General features: G+C 37.4%; 1 protein-coding gene across 2 annotated transcripts in view; it reads right to left on the reverse strand.

Annotated features, from left to right (window-relative positions):
* The window catches only part of DCAF4L2 (DDB1 and CUL4 associated factor 4 like 2), a 135,064-nt gene that overhangs the window by 93,317 nt on the left and 21,343 nt on the right, over positions 1–20,404 (reverse strand). Inside the window, exon 2 of one of the 2 annotated variants that reach the window (XR_008509178.2) lies at positions 8,286–10,235. Coding sequence is in view for 1 of the 2 variants with exons in the window: in XM_002819248.5 (XP_002819294.1) it covers positions 8,416–9,603 (1,188 nt within the window). In the remaining variant the exon portion in view is untranslated. Of the gene's footprint in view, positions 1–6,360; positions 10,236–20,404 lie in introns of those variants that run through there. The other variant, XM_002819248.5, reaches the window with a different exon arrangement.

The following is a 20,404-nucleotide window of genomic DNA, read 5'->3' on the forward strand; positions in this document are numbered from 1 at the left end:
GAAATTTTGAAATTTATCAAACACATTGAGTTATTCCTGAGTTTCCAAGTGTTTTTCTCTGTGATTAGGCCTCCTCTGTTTGCTAAATGGTGCTTATTAAAGGTAGGCTCTTTAATCTCGCACCCAGACTAGGAGACAGTGATACTCTGTTCCTTGATGATTTTATTTCAAAGGGATGGCTCCCAGTTCCTTAAGACATTCCGGGATGTAGAACTTGCAAGAGGCTTTTTTGAAACATTTACATCTCAAAGGGGCAGGGATGAAACATACTCATAAGTTTTCTAAAGCAAGTGTTTTAAGAAAAGGGAGATCAGGGCCTAGAGCAGGGGTGTCCAATCTTTTGGGTTCCCTGGGCCACACTGTTAAGAACTGTCTTGGGCCACACATAAAATAACACTAAAGATAGATGACGAGCTAAAAAAAAAAAAAAAAAAAAAACCAAACATAATATTTTTAAAAGTTCACAAATTTTTGTTGGGCTGCATTCAAAGCCATCCTGGGTCACATGCAGCCCACAGGCCACAGGCTGGACAAGCTTGGCCTACAGCCTGTCTAATGTTTAATAGCTTAGGGGAACATTCTAACAAATAAACTGACGGCAAGATAGATCAATGGAATGACCTTTTTATAAGACTCTTAAAGACCGGCTTAGAGATACAACACTGCAAGAATAGAGAACCATCTTCCAGAATGCAGTACACATCCTACATCAATAAATATCATATGGTATGTATGCATCAATAAGTATCATATGGTTTTCTACCCAATAGGTAGAATATCTAGGCCCAGGAACCAAAGGGTGGCAGTAGGAGACGCTCAGCTTACCATCACTCCCTGTGACTCATTTGGAGAATCTGTGATTCTTATCCTTGCAAACTTAATTCTGTGGAAAATCATGATTTAGTGATTATGATTATCCAAAAGAAAATAACCTGCAATGAGGCACAGCAATTTTCCCATTCAATGTTAAGGTCCAGCACTGCTCTGTCACTTCAGGCTTCTCATGCCAAGAGACAGTTTACTACTGGCTGCAGAGCCAACGATGTACATCTCATCTCAACATGTAGCATCACATTAATAGCTTGAAATTGTCCAAAGTGGGAATACTTACACCATGAAAACTGCAAATGCTACCAATCAGGGCTCCCTGCCCACACCCCCAGAGTTGGCTATTAAACATTTACCAGCACACCATTGACAGCAGGCAAGGAAATGAGTCTCCATTACACAGGAGTAATTGACCTTAAAATCAGGAAGAGAAGGTATTTCACTGGCAATAGCAGTGTTATCTCTTTGAACTCAAAGAACCTTGACCTAGTCTGAGGGTCTTGAAAATCTCCTGATTATTTCCACGTGTCAGAGAACTAGTTATTACTCCCACACATAGCTAAGGAAAATCTCTAGATACATTCACCACAAAGTCTCTCAACCTTTTGGCCCCCAGTAGTGGAAAGTTTTTTTTTTTCTCTCTCTCTCTCTCTTTATTTTCCTGAAACCACCATTCTCTCCACAACAGGAAGGACAGTGGGAAGGGCCATTTCCTCTAGGGAAAACTCCCTCCCTCACTCACAGGATGTGGTCATTTAGAGAGGGATTGTTTTGGGTTTGTTTTTTGGGTTGTTTTTTTTTTTTCTTGGTTTGTTTTTTGGTATGGACAAGGCAACTCCAATAGTTTTCAAGATAATTTCTGAAATCAGTGTTGTTCTGTATAAATAAAACCATGTGGGGAAAAGCAGCTCTAGTCTAAATCTTTAGGAGAATATTTTGTCTAATTCCTCAAAAAAAATGTTTGGCTGAAGATAAACCCAATTTATATTACATTTTGCATCTTACTCCATAGTATCTACATTCAAAATTATCATTTTTAGGTAGGTAGTTATCTTACTTTCTTGTAACTATCTTGATAATTTTTTCTAAAACAAAGGATGGCTATTTCACTTGATCTTCGGACAATCTGGCCACAATTACCTGTTCACTTGCTTAAAAAATGTCCCTCTTTCACTACAAATACATACTTCAGCTTTTTCTCTCTAAAATGCATTTTTCATGTGAAGACATCTTAGGGCATATCACAATATTATATTTAACATACTAGTTCTTTCTTTCCCCTCAAGTTCTTATAATATTGATAAATTGCAAATAATTGTATGTCAGAATGGCATATATGAAATGTATATTTTCCTATCTAAATGTATTCTTCTATATAGTTTATGTATCAAATTGCATGTTGTATATAGGAAAATAGTAGAAAATAAATATCTCTGTATGTCTATTAATTTGGGGCAGACAAATTCCTAGAAATGAAATTACTTTAATTTTAAAATTATGCAAAGTTCTAAAATTTTGCTACGTCTTGCTAAGTGAACCTCTAGGAGTATCTAAATTTTACATTCCTCACAACTACGTATGGGGGTACTTTTTCCCTTTCCCATTTACAACCAAATTCTACCTTAAAAAAAAGTGTGGTGGCAGTCATTCTGGCTCTTATAATTTAGGTTCATATAACTGCAGGAGGACTTAGGAACCATACATATTAGCACCTTCCTGGTCCCATGAAATTATCCAATTGTTAGGAGAGTTCTAGGTGTGTATTATGGACAGAATTGTGTCCCCAACAAATTCATGTATTGAAGCCCTAACCCCCAATGTGACTGTATTTGGAAACAGAGCCTTTAAAGAGTTAATTAAGGTTAAATGAGGCCTTAAGGTTGGGGTCCTAATTCAATAGGACTGGTATCCTTATATAAAGGGGAAGAGACACCAGGGTTGGACACACACAGAAAAGCCACGTGAGCACACAGCAAGAAGGGAGTTGTCTGTAAGCCAATGAGATAGATCCCAGGAGAAATCAAACTTGCTGACAACTCAATCTTGGATTTCCAGCCTCCAAAACTGTGAAAAAATAACTGTCTATTGCTTAAGCCACCAAGTCTGTGGTATTTTGTTATGGAAGCTCTATAAGACTAATATGGTGCCTGATTATGTGGACAGGATTTCAGCCATGGCAAAAACTGCTTGGAGAGAGCCTGACCTGCTCGTTTGCAGAGTAAAGCCTGAGGAAGCACCTTTTGAACACAGTGTTTTTGTACATGGAGTGTCACATGTCAAGGCTTCCACGACAGGAATGTCTACCCATAAGGCCCACTCCAGTGCAACGTGTGGTCCAGTTTGAAAGATATCGTGTACATGAGAGAGGCTTCTGGTTCAGAGCAAACCTTTACCAACACCGGAAGCTGCATAGTGGGGAAAAGCCCTTAATAAGAAAAGATGGCAGGAACTGAGTTTTGAAGAACTACAGAGTTCACCTGTCATAAAAGCCCTTCAGATATAGGAAGGGTAAGAAGGATTTTCTGACCAGCTCAGGTCTTCTCAAGCATCAGGTCACTCACAGTGGGGAAGGGGTGCAACACAGGAGCACCAGGTGGGAGGAGGCCTTTCACATTGGACAAAGGCATTACGGAAGTCTTGAGCATCAGAAAGCCTTTAACCACAATAAATACTTGTTAAGCACCAGAGAATATATACTGAATAAAATCCTTATGAAAACAGCAAATGCAGAAAATTACTTAATCATAAATACAACTTTATCATACAGGCGAGAGTTCACACTGAAACCCCTTATACGCCAAACAACTGTGGGAATTTCCTTAGCCAGTGCTTCAACTCCACTCAACACAGAACAGTTCATATTAGAGAAAGGCCTTTTGAGTGTAGCAAATGGGAGACATCAGTTATCCGCAACCACACACCTACTAAGCACTGGAGAGTTCACACTGAAGAATTCGAAAGGGCATTTAGAATGCAGCAAATTTGGAAATTTTTTCACATCTCCAGCCTCATTAAACATCAAAGTATCCATAATGAAGAAAGGCTTAATTAATGAAGTGAATGTGGGGAATTCTCTAACCATATCTCTAAGCCTCTTTCAACACCAGAGAATGCAGCAAGGTCTTATGAGTAAAGCAGATGTTGGAAATGATTTAGTAGAAAGTCCAACCTCATCTGACACCAAAAAGTTTGCTACAGAGAAAAGCCTTATGTGGGAAAAGCTTAAACCAAATGTCTGCTCTGATTCAGCAGCAGAAAATTCACAATCCAGATAGGCATTATAAATAAAATGAATTTGGGGAAAGCCTTCAGCCAAAGACTTAACTTTATTTGGAACCAGAAAGTTCACACTGGAGAAAGACTTCAGGAATGCAAGGAATGAAACGAAACCTAACACACACCAGAGAGACACTCTTTAAAAAGTAGCCTTTACAACTGAATCTCATTCATCCAAATATGCATACTGGGGAGATTCCTATGAGTGTTGGATATATTGAACACTTTCTGGAGCTAAGTTGCATGTCCTCACCTGTCCGAGGACTTTACCAGAGTTATGTAGCCACTACAACCTGTGACAAAGTCAATTTCAACTCTACCAGCTGACAGTTGCCCGTGGTGTGCATCAGCAAATTTCTGTGACCTCTCTCCAATTCCTGTAAGAAATTTTGAGTAGCCTAAGCCTATTAGGGGTTCCAGTGTGTGGAACCATTGTTTTACTCATAGATGAGACCCTTCTGTTTTAATTTCTTCTTAGTCATCCCATTGGTAAGGGAGGAATTCTAACTCTAGGGTTACGGAGATGGCTGGCCCCTGGACAGATGAGATTGGTAGCAGTTTATTAGTCACATAGACTCACAGGCTGAGGGAGGACGACATTGCACATTGCACAGGGTCATACAGGTTTGCATTTGAGAACAAAGCGAACAATCAGGGAGATAGGCTTTGTAGCTGTAAGATGTTAAGGTTACCCGTTTGCTGTGGGAGAACGGGATTGGCTTGTTTGCATAATTCTATGGGCCCGCAGGAACGTAAACCTGCTTGTCAGAAATAAGCAGGCACTGCGCCTAGTCCCCTTAATAAAAAGGGTTAATAGGCTAGGACACTTATCTGTGGGAGCAGAGTGGGAAGGAAAAATATTCATTAGGCTACCAGAGTTCCTCTTGACTTCATCGATTTCAAGGCATTGCATAATAATAGGCCTTAATGGCTCACTAATGGCTCACGCCTGTAATCCCAGCATTTTGGGAGGCCTATGCAGGTGGATCATTTGAGGTCAGGAGTTCAAGACTAGCGTGGCCAACATGGTGAAACTCCGTCTCTACTAAAAAATACAAATATTAGGCAGGGTGCGGTGGCTCACACCTGTAATCCCAGCACTTCGGGAGGTCAAGGCAGGTGGATCACCTGAGGTCAGGAGTTTGAGACCAGCCTGGCCAACATGGTGAAACCCTATCTCTAATAAAAATTAAAAAATTAGCCAGGCGTGGTGGTGCCTGCCTGTAATCCCAGCTACTCAGGAGGCTGAGGCAGGAGAATCTCTTGAACCAGGAGGCAGAGGTTGCAGTGAGCTGAATCATGCCACTGCACTCCAGGCTGGGTGACAGAGCAAGATACTGTCTCAAAAAAAATAATAATAATAGGCCTTAATGCCTTAATTTTAAGTCTTATATCACCATCATCATTAGCTAGCAGGACCTGAACTTGATTCTGCTTGCAGCTTGAAGGGAAGGTTTATCTTCTTCATGGACATTGTCGGTCTTAGTGATGCTTATTGATGGATTTTTCAAGTGTACATGTCATCCAACCCAAGAACAACTTGTTCCACATTGTTCTGGTTTCTGTGATCGTAACTTATTTTTAAAAATAATAATTAATAGACTATTTTAGGCAAGTGTTAACATGAAATTGAACAGATAGTATAGACAGTATAAAAACTGAGCATATACCACTTCTCTACTCTGCAATTTGCCCTATTATTAACATCTTGCATTAGTGTAGCACATTTATTACAACTGATGAACCAATATTGATCATTATAATTAAGTGAAGCCTATAACTTACATTAGGGTTCATTCTTTGTGTTGTACAGTTCTATGAGCTTTGACACTGCATGTCATCCATCATTACAGTATCATGCAGAATAATTTCACTACCCTAAAAATGCCTGCACTGCACCTATTGACCTCTTTCCCTTCCTGCTGAACTCTGGGAAACCACTGATATTTTTAACCATCTCTGTAGTTTTGTCTTTTCCAGACTGCCATATAGTTGGAATTATACATATATAGCATTTGAGATTGGCTTCTTCATAAGTACTCATGATTCCTCCATGTCTTTTTGCAGCTTAATAGCTTATTTATTTTTATTACTAAGTAATATTCCATCATATAAGTATGTATACTAGTTTGTTTATCCATCACTTTTTGAGGAACATCTTGTTTGTTTCTGGCTTTTGGTAATTATAAATAAAGCTGCTATAAACAAAAATTGTACTAGAATAATGAATGAAAACAATACATAATCATTGCTTTATTTGCACTTATTTTATTTGCAAGTGAGGATAAACAGATTCGCAAGTTACGTAGTCATTACGTTTTCTTTTGTCAACTGCCCATAGCTGCTTTTGGACTTTTTAAAAAAAAATTACATCTGCAGCTAGTTCTTACTGAATGCTTACAATGTAAAAGGGACAATGTATACATCCTTTAAACCAATATCTACTTTATGATTTAGTTTTATTATCTAAGACATTTTACAAAGAAATAACAAGTACAGCTTACACAGTTTCCCGTCACACAAGTACAGCTTACACAATTTCTCCTGTCACACATCAAGTATCAAAAACTAATTTAACTGATTTCAAAGATCTATGCACCTAACCACTCTTTTGTATCTTCTCTATGGACCTATTCCTCTATCAATATGTAATATTACATTAACCTCATTTATGTCCTGACATCACCTCTAATCTATAGAATTGGACGTTTTAATAGTTGCCTAAAACTCAGCATTATTCTCTTCACCTAAAATTTTTTCACCTCAAATCCTCCCCATTTTAGTAAATGACACCAACCATCCACCAGTCCTAAAGTTAACAAAAAAGCTGCAATCTTTATGCTGTCTTTCACTTTCTAGATTACTCTCATCATCAAGTCTTACTAATACTACCTTCGAATGATCTTCCAATGCAATCAATTCTGATTTTTCTGATTATTTTTACTTCTCATAGTCAGGTCCAAGCCATAATCATTCCCTTTCCTGACCAACTTACAACAGTGTACTGTTTTCATATTTTTATTTTTGAGGTATTATATAAAGTGTGAAGTGTATACACATACAAAATACGTATGTATCAAGGATCACGAAAAAGAAAACAGCATTTCTAAAGTTTCCCCATGTTACTTCCCAAACAATATCCTAAAAGTAAAAGGGAAAAAAAAACAATATCCTTTCTTCCTTCCACAGAGATACCTACTATTCAAACTGTAATCACCATAGGTAAGTTTTTAGTGCTTTTGAACTTTAGAACTGAATCAGTTTGTACTCATTTCTACCCACATTTACAATCAACATGTTGAGATTAATCCACAGTTTCATATAGCAATTGTGCCTTATATTATGCTTTATCCAATTGTATGATTATAGCACAAATTATTTATCAATTTTAGCATATTGTAAAGTCAGATCATTTCCAGGCTTTGGCTATTAAGTAGCCACTAACTTATACTTTTTGTTTTGTTTTGTTTTTTGTTTTTTTTTGTCTTTTCTAGCTTATTGTTGGTAGAAAAACAGGCTAACACTTTGAATAAACATCTCACAAACTGCCGCTCCTAGATTACAAAAAGTCAAAGCCAATTATCTTTGACACTGAGCCCTTGAATCTGACATTCAAGTCACAGTAACAGAAACCGGAGCTGCTGTACCTTACATTCTGGAAGATGCCTCAACAAAAGCACGTTAAGGACTGTTTAAAACTTCTATTATTTAAAAAGATCCACCTTTCCTCACATTGCCTATGGAAAATAATAAAAGGACAATCTCAGAGATCTGCTATTGAGTTTGAGAAGGCCAAGTTTAATGATTCCAAAATGTAGCCTTAAGAACTTCTGTAGAGACTCAGATAAATGACCTCCCCCTCCTCTCCTCTCCCACTGGCCTCTTCAAGTACAGATGATGCATGTATTTCTGGAACCCAGGTAGGACTAGTCAAACAGTCTCATGCTTCTCTAAAAGGCTTCTGGTGTAAGCAGTTTTCATTTATTTTAGTTTTTGCCAATCTTCAGTCCTTAGAAAAGTATTTTTTGTTAAAAAAAAAAAAAGGGGGGGGATAACTATTCTAAGGTATTCAACAAGAAAAGGAAATAGTTATCTTTTATGAAAAGGACTTTCAAGCTCTCTAAGCCCAGTTTAACTGAAACAACTTTACAGAACTATCTTTACATAAAACAGCACCTTACCCCTAGCAGCCGGATGGATGGGATCTACAAACACCGAACATCTCTTAAAATGCGCTCATAGAAACGGTAATACGATACTCTTCACTTCTTTAAGTCAAATCCACGTTCCTCCGGGCTGCACCCTGAAGAATTAACCATAGGAGAAACAATAAAGGTCCTCCCGGACAGCCATGAGCAGCCCTGGTGCTCCTCGGAAGCCCCCAAGGCGAGAAGAGAAGGCCACACTGGGAATGTCGTTCTCCGAGGCGGGGTATGGGGAGGGTATGGTTGTGAGCAGGTGGCCATGACGGAGGCTCCAGATTCTCGTGTAGCAGTCCTGGCCCACGGCCGCCACGACTCCTTCTTCCTCATTCACATGCAGGGGCAGGTAGGCGGAGTTATTCACATGACCTTCGTACTGTGTTACACATTTAGTGGCCCTCAAGTCCCACAGCTTGATCGTTCCAGTCATGTCTGATGCCACCAGGAATTGCCCATCTTGGAGGATTTGCAGAGAGGTCACTGCTGAATCATGGGACAGGCAAATGGCCTTCCACCCCCTGCCTTGATTTCCACAGCGCAGATCAATGCCAAAGATCTCCCCAGAGCGACAGCCATTAAACAGCAAAGGAGTCATGATTGCAAACTGCTGGGCCAAGACATCACTGCTAGTCCCAAATGACTGCTGGTGTCCCGTCACCACGTTGGTCAACAGGACCTGCTGAGACAAGCCTGTACTGAAGCAGTGATATGCGTGGATGCTCAGGGACCAGGCACAGGACCAGGCATCAGGAATCTGGAAACTGCAGAGCATGCCAGGCCGACGCATTCCTGGGTAGCTACCTATGAACAGCGACGCTGGGAGCAGCACGGCACAGCTTGGAGTATCTGCAAGTCCCACGAAGCACAGCAGAAGGTGGGAATCCAAGTGATTCAGTGAGGCCCAGCACATAGAATTCACCTTCCGATTAGGGACGTAGAGGCTTTTGTGCGGGTATACCCGGAGCTCAGGGGTCGTCAGGCCTCGCATGGTGATGATGCCGTACTTGGAGCCTCCAGCTTCGACTTGGTTCACTGTGAAGAGCTGGTCAGTGTTGGTATTCGCCAGTATGCGGTTAAATCGGTCGCTTGCCAAAGAGGAGGGATCCCAGCTATGAATCTGGACCTTTTTCCTCTGCATGCAGCTTACACGCAGCTCACGAGCTAAACGGCAATAGTTGGTGAATCTGAGGAAACCTAGCTGGTTCTTTCGTAGCATGGAAGGTGCATTGAGTCCCACTCTGACTGTCTTTTTCTGCTTGTCTGCTTCCTCGAGCAGTCGCGGTCTTTTGCTCTCCATTTCGTTCGGTGGATGTTCTCCCTCCTGAGGGGAAGTTCTGTCCCGGGAGTAAGAGGAAGTACCGCTTCTTTACAAGCACGACTTGGCACGGAAGAACTTCCCGCTGCGCCTGCGCCTGCGCCTGTGCATATGAGGTCGACCCGGACGAGATTCTTCGTCGCCTTGGCCCAAATCCTGAATGCTCTGAGGTGCCCTGACATAACTCTCGTTAGAATCGCGTGATCTGAAACAAGAGTTCCGCTGCTTCTCTCGAGTTTTCCCCTACTCAGACAGCTGCTTTTATTCATTTCTATTCCTGTTTAGAGAGTCTTTTCCGGCCCCTCTTACACATGTCATAATAGCTGTATGCATACATTTCTCTTATTTACTAAGAAGTGAAATTGGCCCAGCACTTTGGGAGGCCAAGGTGGGCATATTACGAGGTCGGGAGTTCGAGACCAGCCTGGCCAATATGGTGAAACCCCGTCTCTACCAAAAACACAAAAATGAGCCGGGCATGGTGGCGCGCGCCTGTAGTCCCAGCTACTCGGGAGGCTAAAGCAGAAGAATCACTTGAACGCAGGAGGCGAAGGTTGCAGTGAGCCGAGATAGTGCCACTGCACTTCAGCCTGGGCCGCAAAGGGAGACTCCATCTCAAAAAAAAAAAAAAAGTGAAATTGGAGGGTTATTAGGTAGACATAGATAGCTTAAGTAGATATTGACAGACCAATTACACGCTTGTCAAAATATGCTTAAGTAGATATTGACAAACCAATTACATACACTCTTGTCAAAAATGCATATATATCCTTGCCAATTCTTGTTGGTCAGTTTACATTTTAGAAATAAATAATTTATAATTGTTTTTGTCTTCCTGTTGAAAGATTGCCATTATTATTATAAAATATTCCTTTTTAACTTTTTATTTATTGATTTATTTTATTTTTGTGAGACGGAGTCACGCTCCATCGCCCAGGCTGGACTGCAGTGGCGTGATCTCAACTCACTGCAAGCTCTGCCTCCCGGGTTCACGCCATTCTCTTGCCTCAGCCTCCCGAGTAGCTGAGACTACAGGCGCCTGCCACCGCGCCTGGCTAATTTTTTGTATTTTTAGTAGGGACGGAGTTTCACCATGTTAGCCAGGATGGTCTCGATATCCTGACCTTGTGATCCGCCTGCCTTGGCCTCCCAAAGTGCTGGGATTACAGGCGTGAGCCACTGCGCCTGACCAACATTTATTTTATTTTATTTTATTTATTTTATTTTATATTTTATTTTATTTTATTTATTTTATTTTATTTTATTTTATTTTATTTTATTTTATTTATTTTTTGAGACGGAGTCTCGCTCGTCACCCAGGCTGGAGTGCAATGGCTCGATCTCAGCTCGCTGCAAGCTCCATCTCCCGGGTTCAGGCCATTCTCCTGCCTCAGCCTCCCAAGTAGCTGGGACTACAGGCGCCGCCAGCATGCCCGGCTAATTTTTTTGTATTTTTGGTAGAGATGGGGTTTCACCATCTTAGCCAGAATGGTCTCAATCTCCTGATCTGGTGATCCACCCGCCTCGGCTTCCCAAAGTGCTGGGATTACATGCTTGAGCCACCACGCCCGGCCCAACTTTTATTTTTTTAAATCTGTGTTCTCTGATATTAAAGTATCCTTATCCTTAAACCCTTCTTGTCTAATATTTATATATGCAACCAAGATTTCGGTTGATAGTGTTTGCTGTACCTATTCTCACCTTTTACTTTCAACTTAAATTTGTTCTATTATGTAAATGGGTTCATATAAACAATATATTGCTAGTAAGTTTTTATCCAGTATAATAATTTTTACCTTTGCATGTGAGTGTCTAGGCAATTTAATTTTTTAACTAACCCCTTTAAAAATTCTTGAACAGTCTTAGATTTACAGGGAAATTACAAAGATAGTATAGAGCCTTCCCACATACTCTGCACCCAGTTTCCATATTATTAGCATTTTACACTAGAATGATAAATTCATTGCACTAATAAACCAATATTGATACTTTATTAACTGAAGTCCATATTTTCTTCATATTTCCTTAGTTTTTATCCAGTGGCCTGTTCCTGTTCAACGATCCCATCCATGATATAATATTAATTACGTTCCCTTGTGCTTCTCTTGGCCATGACCTTTTCTTAGATTTTCCTTACTTTTTATATACATGACAGCATTGAGGCATATTGGTCACATATCTTATAGATGTCTCTCAACAGAGAGTTGTCTGATGTTTTTCCCATACTAACACTGGGATTTTATGTTTTTGGAGGAAGACAACAGAGGAAAATGCCATCCCATTAAGGGTGCAGACTATGGACATGACTTATTGTCATTGATGTTAACTTTGGTCACCTGAATAAGGTAGCGTTTCTTGGGTTTCTCCACTGTATGCTGTAAACATCTCCCTCTCTTTTCATACTGTACCCTTTGAAAGGAAGTAGCTTTGCACATCTGTCACTTCAGGAGTAGGGATTTATGCTTTAGTTTCTTGAGAGCAGAACATGCACATCAATTATTAGGACTTATTCTATAAGGGAGATTTTTATAGGTGTGTCTTTATTAATTTATTCATTTATTTATATAGTATGGCCTCTTGAATATTTATTTTATACCTCATTTATTTATTTGCTAAAATTGTTCCAGCTTTGGCTATTGAGAGCTCTTATGGCTCCTGTGATTGATTGCCTATAGTTAACTGCATGGTTAGCTGTACTCTAAAAGCTTGAGACCACTTGACACCAGAGCCCTTATCTTAGACTTAAATATGTGATTAAAAATTATAATCATTTTCTTACAGCTTTGATTTTGATGTACTGTATATTGCATCATTCCAAAAAAATAGACTTTAGGTGTGGAAATATTTGAAGAAGAAATGGAGATTTTTTTTAATGATAACAATTTGTATTAATAATATCTGAGAACTACCATATATTCTTAGGATTCATAGAATCCCCAGGTAGAGTATCAAGAAGTAGAAGTAAAAGCTTTAACCATTAAATATATTTTTTCTTGTAAATTTTTTGTTTTTTTATTTCAATGGTTTTGGGGGAACAGGTGGTATTTGGTTACATGAATAAGTTCTTTAGTGGTGATTTCTGGAATTTTGGTGCACCCATCATCTGAGCAGTGTACACTGTCCCTAGTGTATAGTCTTTTGTCCCTCACCACCTTTGATTTTGATTTACTATATATTTTGTCATTCCAAAAAATAGATTTTGGAAGTGGAAATATTTGAAGAAGAAATGGAGATTTTTAAAAACCAAACAGACACACCCACATAACTTTTGGAATGGCCGAAAAAAAAAATGGTGATAATATGGAGTAATGTAAACTCTCACTCATTGCTGGTAAGGATATAAAATGGTACAGCCACCTTGGAAAACAGTTTGGCAGTTTCTTAGAAAACTAAACATATTCTCACCATATGATCCAGCAATCATGCTCCTTCATATTTACCCAAAGGAATTGAAAATTTGTATTCACACAAAAACATCCACACGGATGTTTACAGCAACTTTATTCATAATTGCCAAAACTTAGAAGCAAACAAGATGTCCTTCAGTAGATGGAAGGATAAATAACAGTAGTACATCCAGGCAATGGAATATTATTCAGCACTAAAAATAAATGAGTTATGAAACCATGAAAAGACATGGAGAAAAGTTAAACGAATATTACCAAGTGAAAGAAGCCAATTGAAAAGGCTAAATACTGTAAGATTCCAACTATATGACATTCTGTAAATGGAGAAACTATGGAGGTAGTAAAAAGGTCAGTGATTGCTAGCAATTAGAGGGCATATAAGAGGAGAGTATTTTTCTTATCTTGGTATAAAGCACAAATATAAAATGTTTATAGGGTATGAGGAGACTAACAATATTTTCTGAAGAATTATGGACAGCAGAGTCATTAATATTTGAAAATATCATTGAGGAACATCAGAATCCCTTTATAAATTTTTTCTACTTAATACTGAAACCAGAAAAGCATAGCTCTTTTAAAATCTAGATATTTACTTAATTATGATGTTTATTTTTAATAAGGTGTTCTGAGTATTAAAGGTGGTTTTAATTGTATTATCAGTCAGGCTGCAGGGAAAAAAAACCCTGGAACCTCACTTAATTTCTGCCAAAACACTGTCTTCAATTTTATAAGCTAATAATTTAGGAAAAGGGATGATAAGCCTTATATGAAACAACACAGTTGCTTGAGTAGCAGGCCATTCATTTATCCTTGGCAAGACAAGGCAGGCTTCATAATCTTAAAAACTCATTTGAATGTACTGAATGAGCGTCAAATTGCTTTAAGCGGGCTGTCCTGTTACAGTGTAGATATATGAGCTTTCAGCTGTGTCCTTTATCCCAAGATACAGTTTAAACTGTCTTTGAAGAAATGTCCTTTTGTAATAAAACTTAAGTCCAAACTTATATTTCGTTGTTCTCTTTCTCACATAATGTACTTTGTTTTAATATAATTCTAGCAGATGGATAGCATTTTTGTTATATTAATGAGTATGTTCATATAAACACATAAATAAAAATTTATAAGCATACACCTAAAGCCCAAAAGGAGAAAGGTAATTCATAAGATAAATATAAAATCCTGTGTGAGTGACTGCCTTCATTTAGCCAAAAAACAACATGAAGAGTTGAACATATCAAAAGGTTAGATTGAAATTATATTTTGGCAGCATTAAATGTATGCACCAGAATGTACACATTTTGTATATTGACTAAATAACCCTTGAATATTTTACTCAATCTAGAATTCTTTTTCTCATCTTGAGTATACTAAAATTGCTCTTATTGTCTATACTCGATTTTTGGTCAAAATGTGAATCACTGTGACCTAGAAGAAAGAGAATTTTTTTTTTTTTTTCAGATGGAGTCTCACTCTGTTGCCCAGACTGAAGTTCGGTGGCACCATCTCAGCTCACTGCAACCTCTGCCTCCCGGGTTCAAGCGATTCTCCTGCTGCAGCCTCCCGAGTAGCTGGGATTACAGACACCTGCCACCACGCCCAGCTAATTTTTGTATTTTTAGTAGAGACAGGGTTTCACCATGTTGGCCAGGCTGGTCTTGAACTCCTGACTTCAGGTGATCCTCCTGCCTTGGCCTCCCAAAGTGCTGGGATTACAGGCATGAGCCACTGAGCCTGTCCAGAAGAAAAGAGATTTAATTTTGAATCAAGAGACTCAATTTTGAATTCTATGTCTGTCATTTAGTATTGGTAAAACATAACACAAGTAAGTTTCTATGTGCCTTGCTTGGTTTTCTCATCTTGAAAATCAGGATTATAATATCTCACTACATTGTTAGCTAAAAAGATGAGTATAAATGTATGCAAAGTACTTAGCACTAGTCTCAGCACATTGCAAATATCATGCAAACATAACATTGCAAATATTATACCTAAAAGCAGTCATATTTATAAAAACATTATTATGCTTTTATATGAAGTGTTACAATTTCTGCTCTAAAGCATACCCTTTTTGAAGCAAATAAAAATAGTTGTTGTTTTTTTTTTTTACAATAATGAACCTAAGGTACAAACTAATTCACTGGCATTTCATAATGGATTAGTAGATTGTTACCTATGAAGCTTCATGTGTTTTTGATGTAATTCTTCACGCACTGACTTCTCATATTAACCAAGTAGCTTACTCCAAATGAAAAGGTCACCTCTCTTGGGGATTTATTAAATTCCATGTGGGAACTTGGAAATGTCCCAACTCTGGTTTTGCCAGATAATCTCTTTAGTAAATCTTACATCCTATTTGCTAAAATAACATGCTTGCTTTGGTGAAACAGGGAAATGAAAAGGCTGTATTTTTAATAGAAATATTAAACTCAATTAAAGTAGGTATTTTTAAGTCCTAGTCCTAACAGTCTCTTGCATGTGCACACACTCACACATACATGAAAACTTATACTCCATACGTAAGCCTGTCAAATTAAATTTAAAAATCTCACCTATAATTGATAATGATTTCATAATATTGAGACGTTTTTATTTTAGAGTAATTCTTCCTCCTATATCTCTGACAAAGCACCAGACTTTTAAAAGCCTTCATAATTTAGTCTAGGAAAGATACAAGATATTGTATTTTTATTCAAGTATTAACTCAGTGGCTTTGCCTTCAACCTCATTTCTGTTTTCTGTATAATCAAGGTTGACAAATACTGTTTTTTAAAAAATATCCCTTTCCCCTGAAAATATTTTTCTGGTTTCTTTTTATTTATGCTTTTAATATTAAATTTCATATTATATAGGTTGTATTTAAAATAAGGCTTAGATAAAATTCAGATATCTAGAGGAAAAGTGTCACTCTTTCTACCAGTCAAAACTCAGAAGTTTTTGGTTGGATATTCTTTAGTACTCACTTGTTGTCTTAATCATAAGGCACAGAGTTGGCTCCTTATATCTGTGACTGTAATGTGTTATTCTCTTCTGATAGGCCAGTTGTTCTCAACCTTTCTTTTTTGTCTCAGTATACATATACACAGTCTCAGCAAAAAGCATGACTCATCACAGCAATGATTCTCAACAGAAAACTCATGTGATTCTTGCTCCAACAATATGTTGCCTTATATGCCCAAACATACACTCTGTGATAAAATTTATATATTTATGGGGTTTTCTTTGAGGGCAGATGCTGTGACGATCAATATTTTAACTTTTGTGTCTTGCTTATAAAATTAGTTGAGAAATATCTGTCCAAGGAAATTAAAGCTTTGTAGAAGCAGAAATACTCATGGAAATCAATAAAAATCAGGGAGGATATCTTTTAGTGTAATGTCTTAAGGCTTTCATGATGTTGTCTGACAAGCCTGGGTTTAAATCTCTCATCTATCTTTTACTGATTTTACTACTGAACATGTTATTTAAATAATTTAATACTTATTTCTCCAATCTGTAAAAGGTAAACAATAAAAATAATATCTACTTTTTAGCGTTGTTTTAAGGAGTAAATAACAATGTAGACATGGTTCTTGGCAAGTGGTAAGTGTTGTATAAATGCTACAGCGATGAAGACGAGAGGGAGGAGAGAGATGGAATGTAAAGAGAGATTTTTTAAAAACAGAACATATTTCAGGCAAAACTATTTTTTAAAAAAGAATATATTTCAGGCAAAACTAACCTACATTGTCATAACTCAGGATACAGGCTACCCTGAGAGTGAATGTAGTGACAGAGTAGTGCATAAGGTGGAAGTTTAGAGGTTTAGAAATATTTTATTTCTTGATCCAAGTGCTAGTTATGTAGGTTTCTTCAATTTTCAAAAATTCACCAAGCTGTATAATTATTATTTGAGCACTTTTTATATGTAAGCTGTACTTCAATAAAAATATTATTTAAAAAATGTTCCTGACACTCCCACCATCAACTGCTCTGTGCCTTACACATAATATTTACTGTACTCAATTAACACTTTTGCAAAGCACTGCTCACCATTCTTTAGGCTTTTTAAATTATCTTGTATTTTTAAAAAAACAGATTGTTTTCATGATTCATTTTCTCAGACTCTGCCTCTTGAATTTTTTTCCGCTAATTTTTTCATTACTAACTTAACAGCATCCTTTCTCATCAAAAATGCACTGAAGAGTTATGAAACAGATTGATGTCCATCAAGGGGTTGACTTTTTACAAAATCAGGCATTTTGATGAATAGAATCATAATTATTTAAGACAGAGCTGTCAGCAGGTGAATAAATAATATAAGTGGGGTCGTAATAGCCTCATGTTTTTAAATTAAATGACACTGCTCAATGATTTGAGTTCAAAAATAATTTAAATAAAAAATATTTTAAGTTGTGTTCAATTGCTGATTCTTCCTGAAATAAATTTCAAATCCCCCCTCGCTACATGTGTAGTTCAGAAAATTCAATTGTATGCCAAATGATGCAAAAATGTTCATCTCCCACACTTAACCCATCTAAAACTCTGCTGGTGTTGCGTTGTACAAGCATGTGCACAACTGACCATTATTTGCTTTTCATTAGCCTCATACTTGAGTAAGGGAAAGATCAACACACAAAAATATCTCATTCTACATTATTGGAGTCAACAAATAGATGAGTAGGATGAACCAGACCTCCTGCCTTCTCCTCACTTCCTTTCTCTCCCACATCACTCCTCAACACACACAGGCACTCCCAAAAGAACAAGCACAAAAGGACAATTATCACATTTTAATTCCACATTCCTCCTCATTTTTGCATATAGATCTACACATATAAAAGGGTCTGCATGCCCACATGCCATATGCTAAGCAATCCTGGCTTGCAGAGACTGTGGAGTGCTTGGTGGAATTCATAGATGTGCATTTATTTAAACTTTGCAGGCCCGCATGGCTCTACAAAGTTCCTTCAGCTGCCCTTGCATTATCATTGCAATAAAAATTTCACTCCCATTCTTTGATATATTTTACAACTCAGTTGCATCCTCAACCTCTTCTGATATTTTGAGAAACATAATTTGGATATTAAGCAGTTATCTCTGTAATCCCAACTCCAAACTGTTGTCTTCTTATCTATTTCTCTGAGCAATTCCATCCTCAGGCTCAAGCACAAATTTATTCTGGTTTAGTGATATTATCCTCCCATCATCAAGCCATCTCACATCCTCTGCACCATCTGTTTGTGGTATATCTTCACTACAGCATTTTCTACCAGGAGGAAAGTATTTCACTGGAGTTATTTCTTTCCTTGATAAGCACATTATTATAACTTCAAGAGACCTTGAGATTACTGTATGTCATATGTTCAGGAATATTAATATTTTTAAATGCTTCAGTGTTATTATGGTAAAACAAGGGATCATCTACCCTTTTGTTCTAGATATACATGTTTTGGCTTGTAAGCATTAACAGTATGAGTTCTGATTAAAATTTGTTTTCCTGTTCTTTCCAACAGCTTAATAATTGTACGTAGTCCTGTAAGTGATTGATACCATAATACTGCTGTTTCTAACTATTTCTGAGAGGAGAAAAAAAACTAGATTTGATTTAGTAAACGTTGATGAAGAAATAAGACCAATATGAAGACCATATTATAGTTTCTGTGTTAAAAATTAAGGGGAATCCCTTTCATTTAACAGTATCTCAATTGTCCCTATAGTTCACTCAGGTGAATATACTTTGCCAAATAATAGTCAGTTGTTTTATTTGTTAGGGAATTCTCCCATTTCATTGTACTTCATCCTAAACTTTTTCCCTCTACCCAGACCTTTTTCCCTCTACCTATAAGAAGGTGGTGGGGTTTCTCATTAGCAGGCAATTCCCATGACTCCCTTGTAATTTTATACACATTCACACACACACACACACACACACACACACACATTTTCAATGGTTATTCTCAATGTAAACTATTAGATAATTTATGAAATTAGTAGATATTTATTATAGTGTGAATTAGGGCCTCATGCTGGTGAATGTTTAAACCACTGGCTCTTAGGGGAGGAAGAAGAAAAAAACTGATTTAGTGCCTGTTAAGATTCTCATGGATTAAATACTCCCACCGTAGCCTAACAACATCACTAACATCATTGAATTGTGCAGTTGGGATGTTGTCCAGAGGACACGTTCTGGGGCAGAAAGTACAGAAAGAAAGGTGGAGTGCACATCTGGAGGGCAAAGACACCTGGCCTATATATGAAACAATGAATTTTATAAGAGTTAAAGAGATTTAGTAGTTTAGAAGTTTTTATGTTGAAACGTGATTTTGTTTAAAAATATTCATATTTGATTCCTATGATCCAAACATACATGCCTGGGGTGCAGTGACTCACGTCTGTAATACCAGCAGTTTGGGGAGGCTGAGGCAGGTGGATCACCTGAGGTCAGGAGTTCAAGACCAGCCTGGCCAACATGGCAAAAACCCCTCTCTACTACAAATATAAAAATTAGCCAGGCATGGTGGCACACACTTGTAGTCCCAGCTACTCAGGAGGCTGAGGCACAAAAATTGCTTGAACCCAGGAGGTGGAGGTTGCAGTGAGCCGAGATCACACCACTGTGCTCCATCCTGGGCGACAGAGTGAGACTCCATCTCAGATAAACAAATAAATAAACTTAAAAAAATAGTACTTCTTTCAGTCTTGTATGCATGCTAAGGTCTTTCCTGTTGAGTCATATACAATTTTTGAACATATAAGGAATTTAAATAATTTAGTCATTTTTGTATGGCATTTGACAAGTGTGATCTAAGGTTAAAAAAGCATTTTAATTAATATTCTATTTAAATTATATGTTTTAATTAATATGTAAAATTTGTAGTGTATGAGAAATTTTAAAATAGCTCATTTTAAAAATGGTGAACACTATTTTAATTTTTAGTTAATTTTGCAAAAGTAAACATGACTTGTTGGTAACATAAAATTTGTATTTTTTTAGTTTAAAATATAAACTGTTTGATTTTATAATTTTTGTGATTTGATTCTAAATGAGCTGATGTAGAAGGTTCCAATCAGCCATTTACAATCACTTTCCCAAAATACTCTCATAAAGTTATAAATATTCTTTATTTCAATATGAAAATCAAAACTATATATAATTGTTACTAAACTTTTTCTTAATATTGGCGTCTGAAATACCAGACGTTTTGATATGTCAATCAACAGTTTTGATCAGAGGTATATCAATTATGCTCCTGATAAAGAAAATTTTATTTGTGAAATACTTAATATATTTTCATTTTTATGTTTACTCTTAACTTAGTTTTTTAACACCAGTTTGATGGCAAAGGTGGTTTCAGTGGACCTAAAGGCAGTGTCTGACTTCTTTTGTCCTTATTATA

The sequence above is a fragment of the Pongo abelii genome, chromosome 7, assembly GCF_028885655.2.
Source record: "Pongo abelii isolate AG06213 chromosome 7, NHGRI_mPonAbe1-v2.0_pri, whole genome shotgun sequence".
Lineage (NCBI taxonomy): Eukaryota > Metazoa > Chordata > Mammalia > Primates > Hominidae > Pongo > Pongo abelii.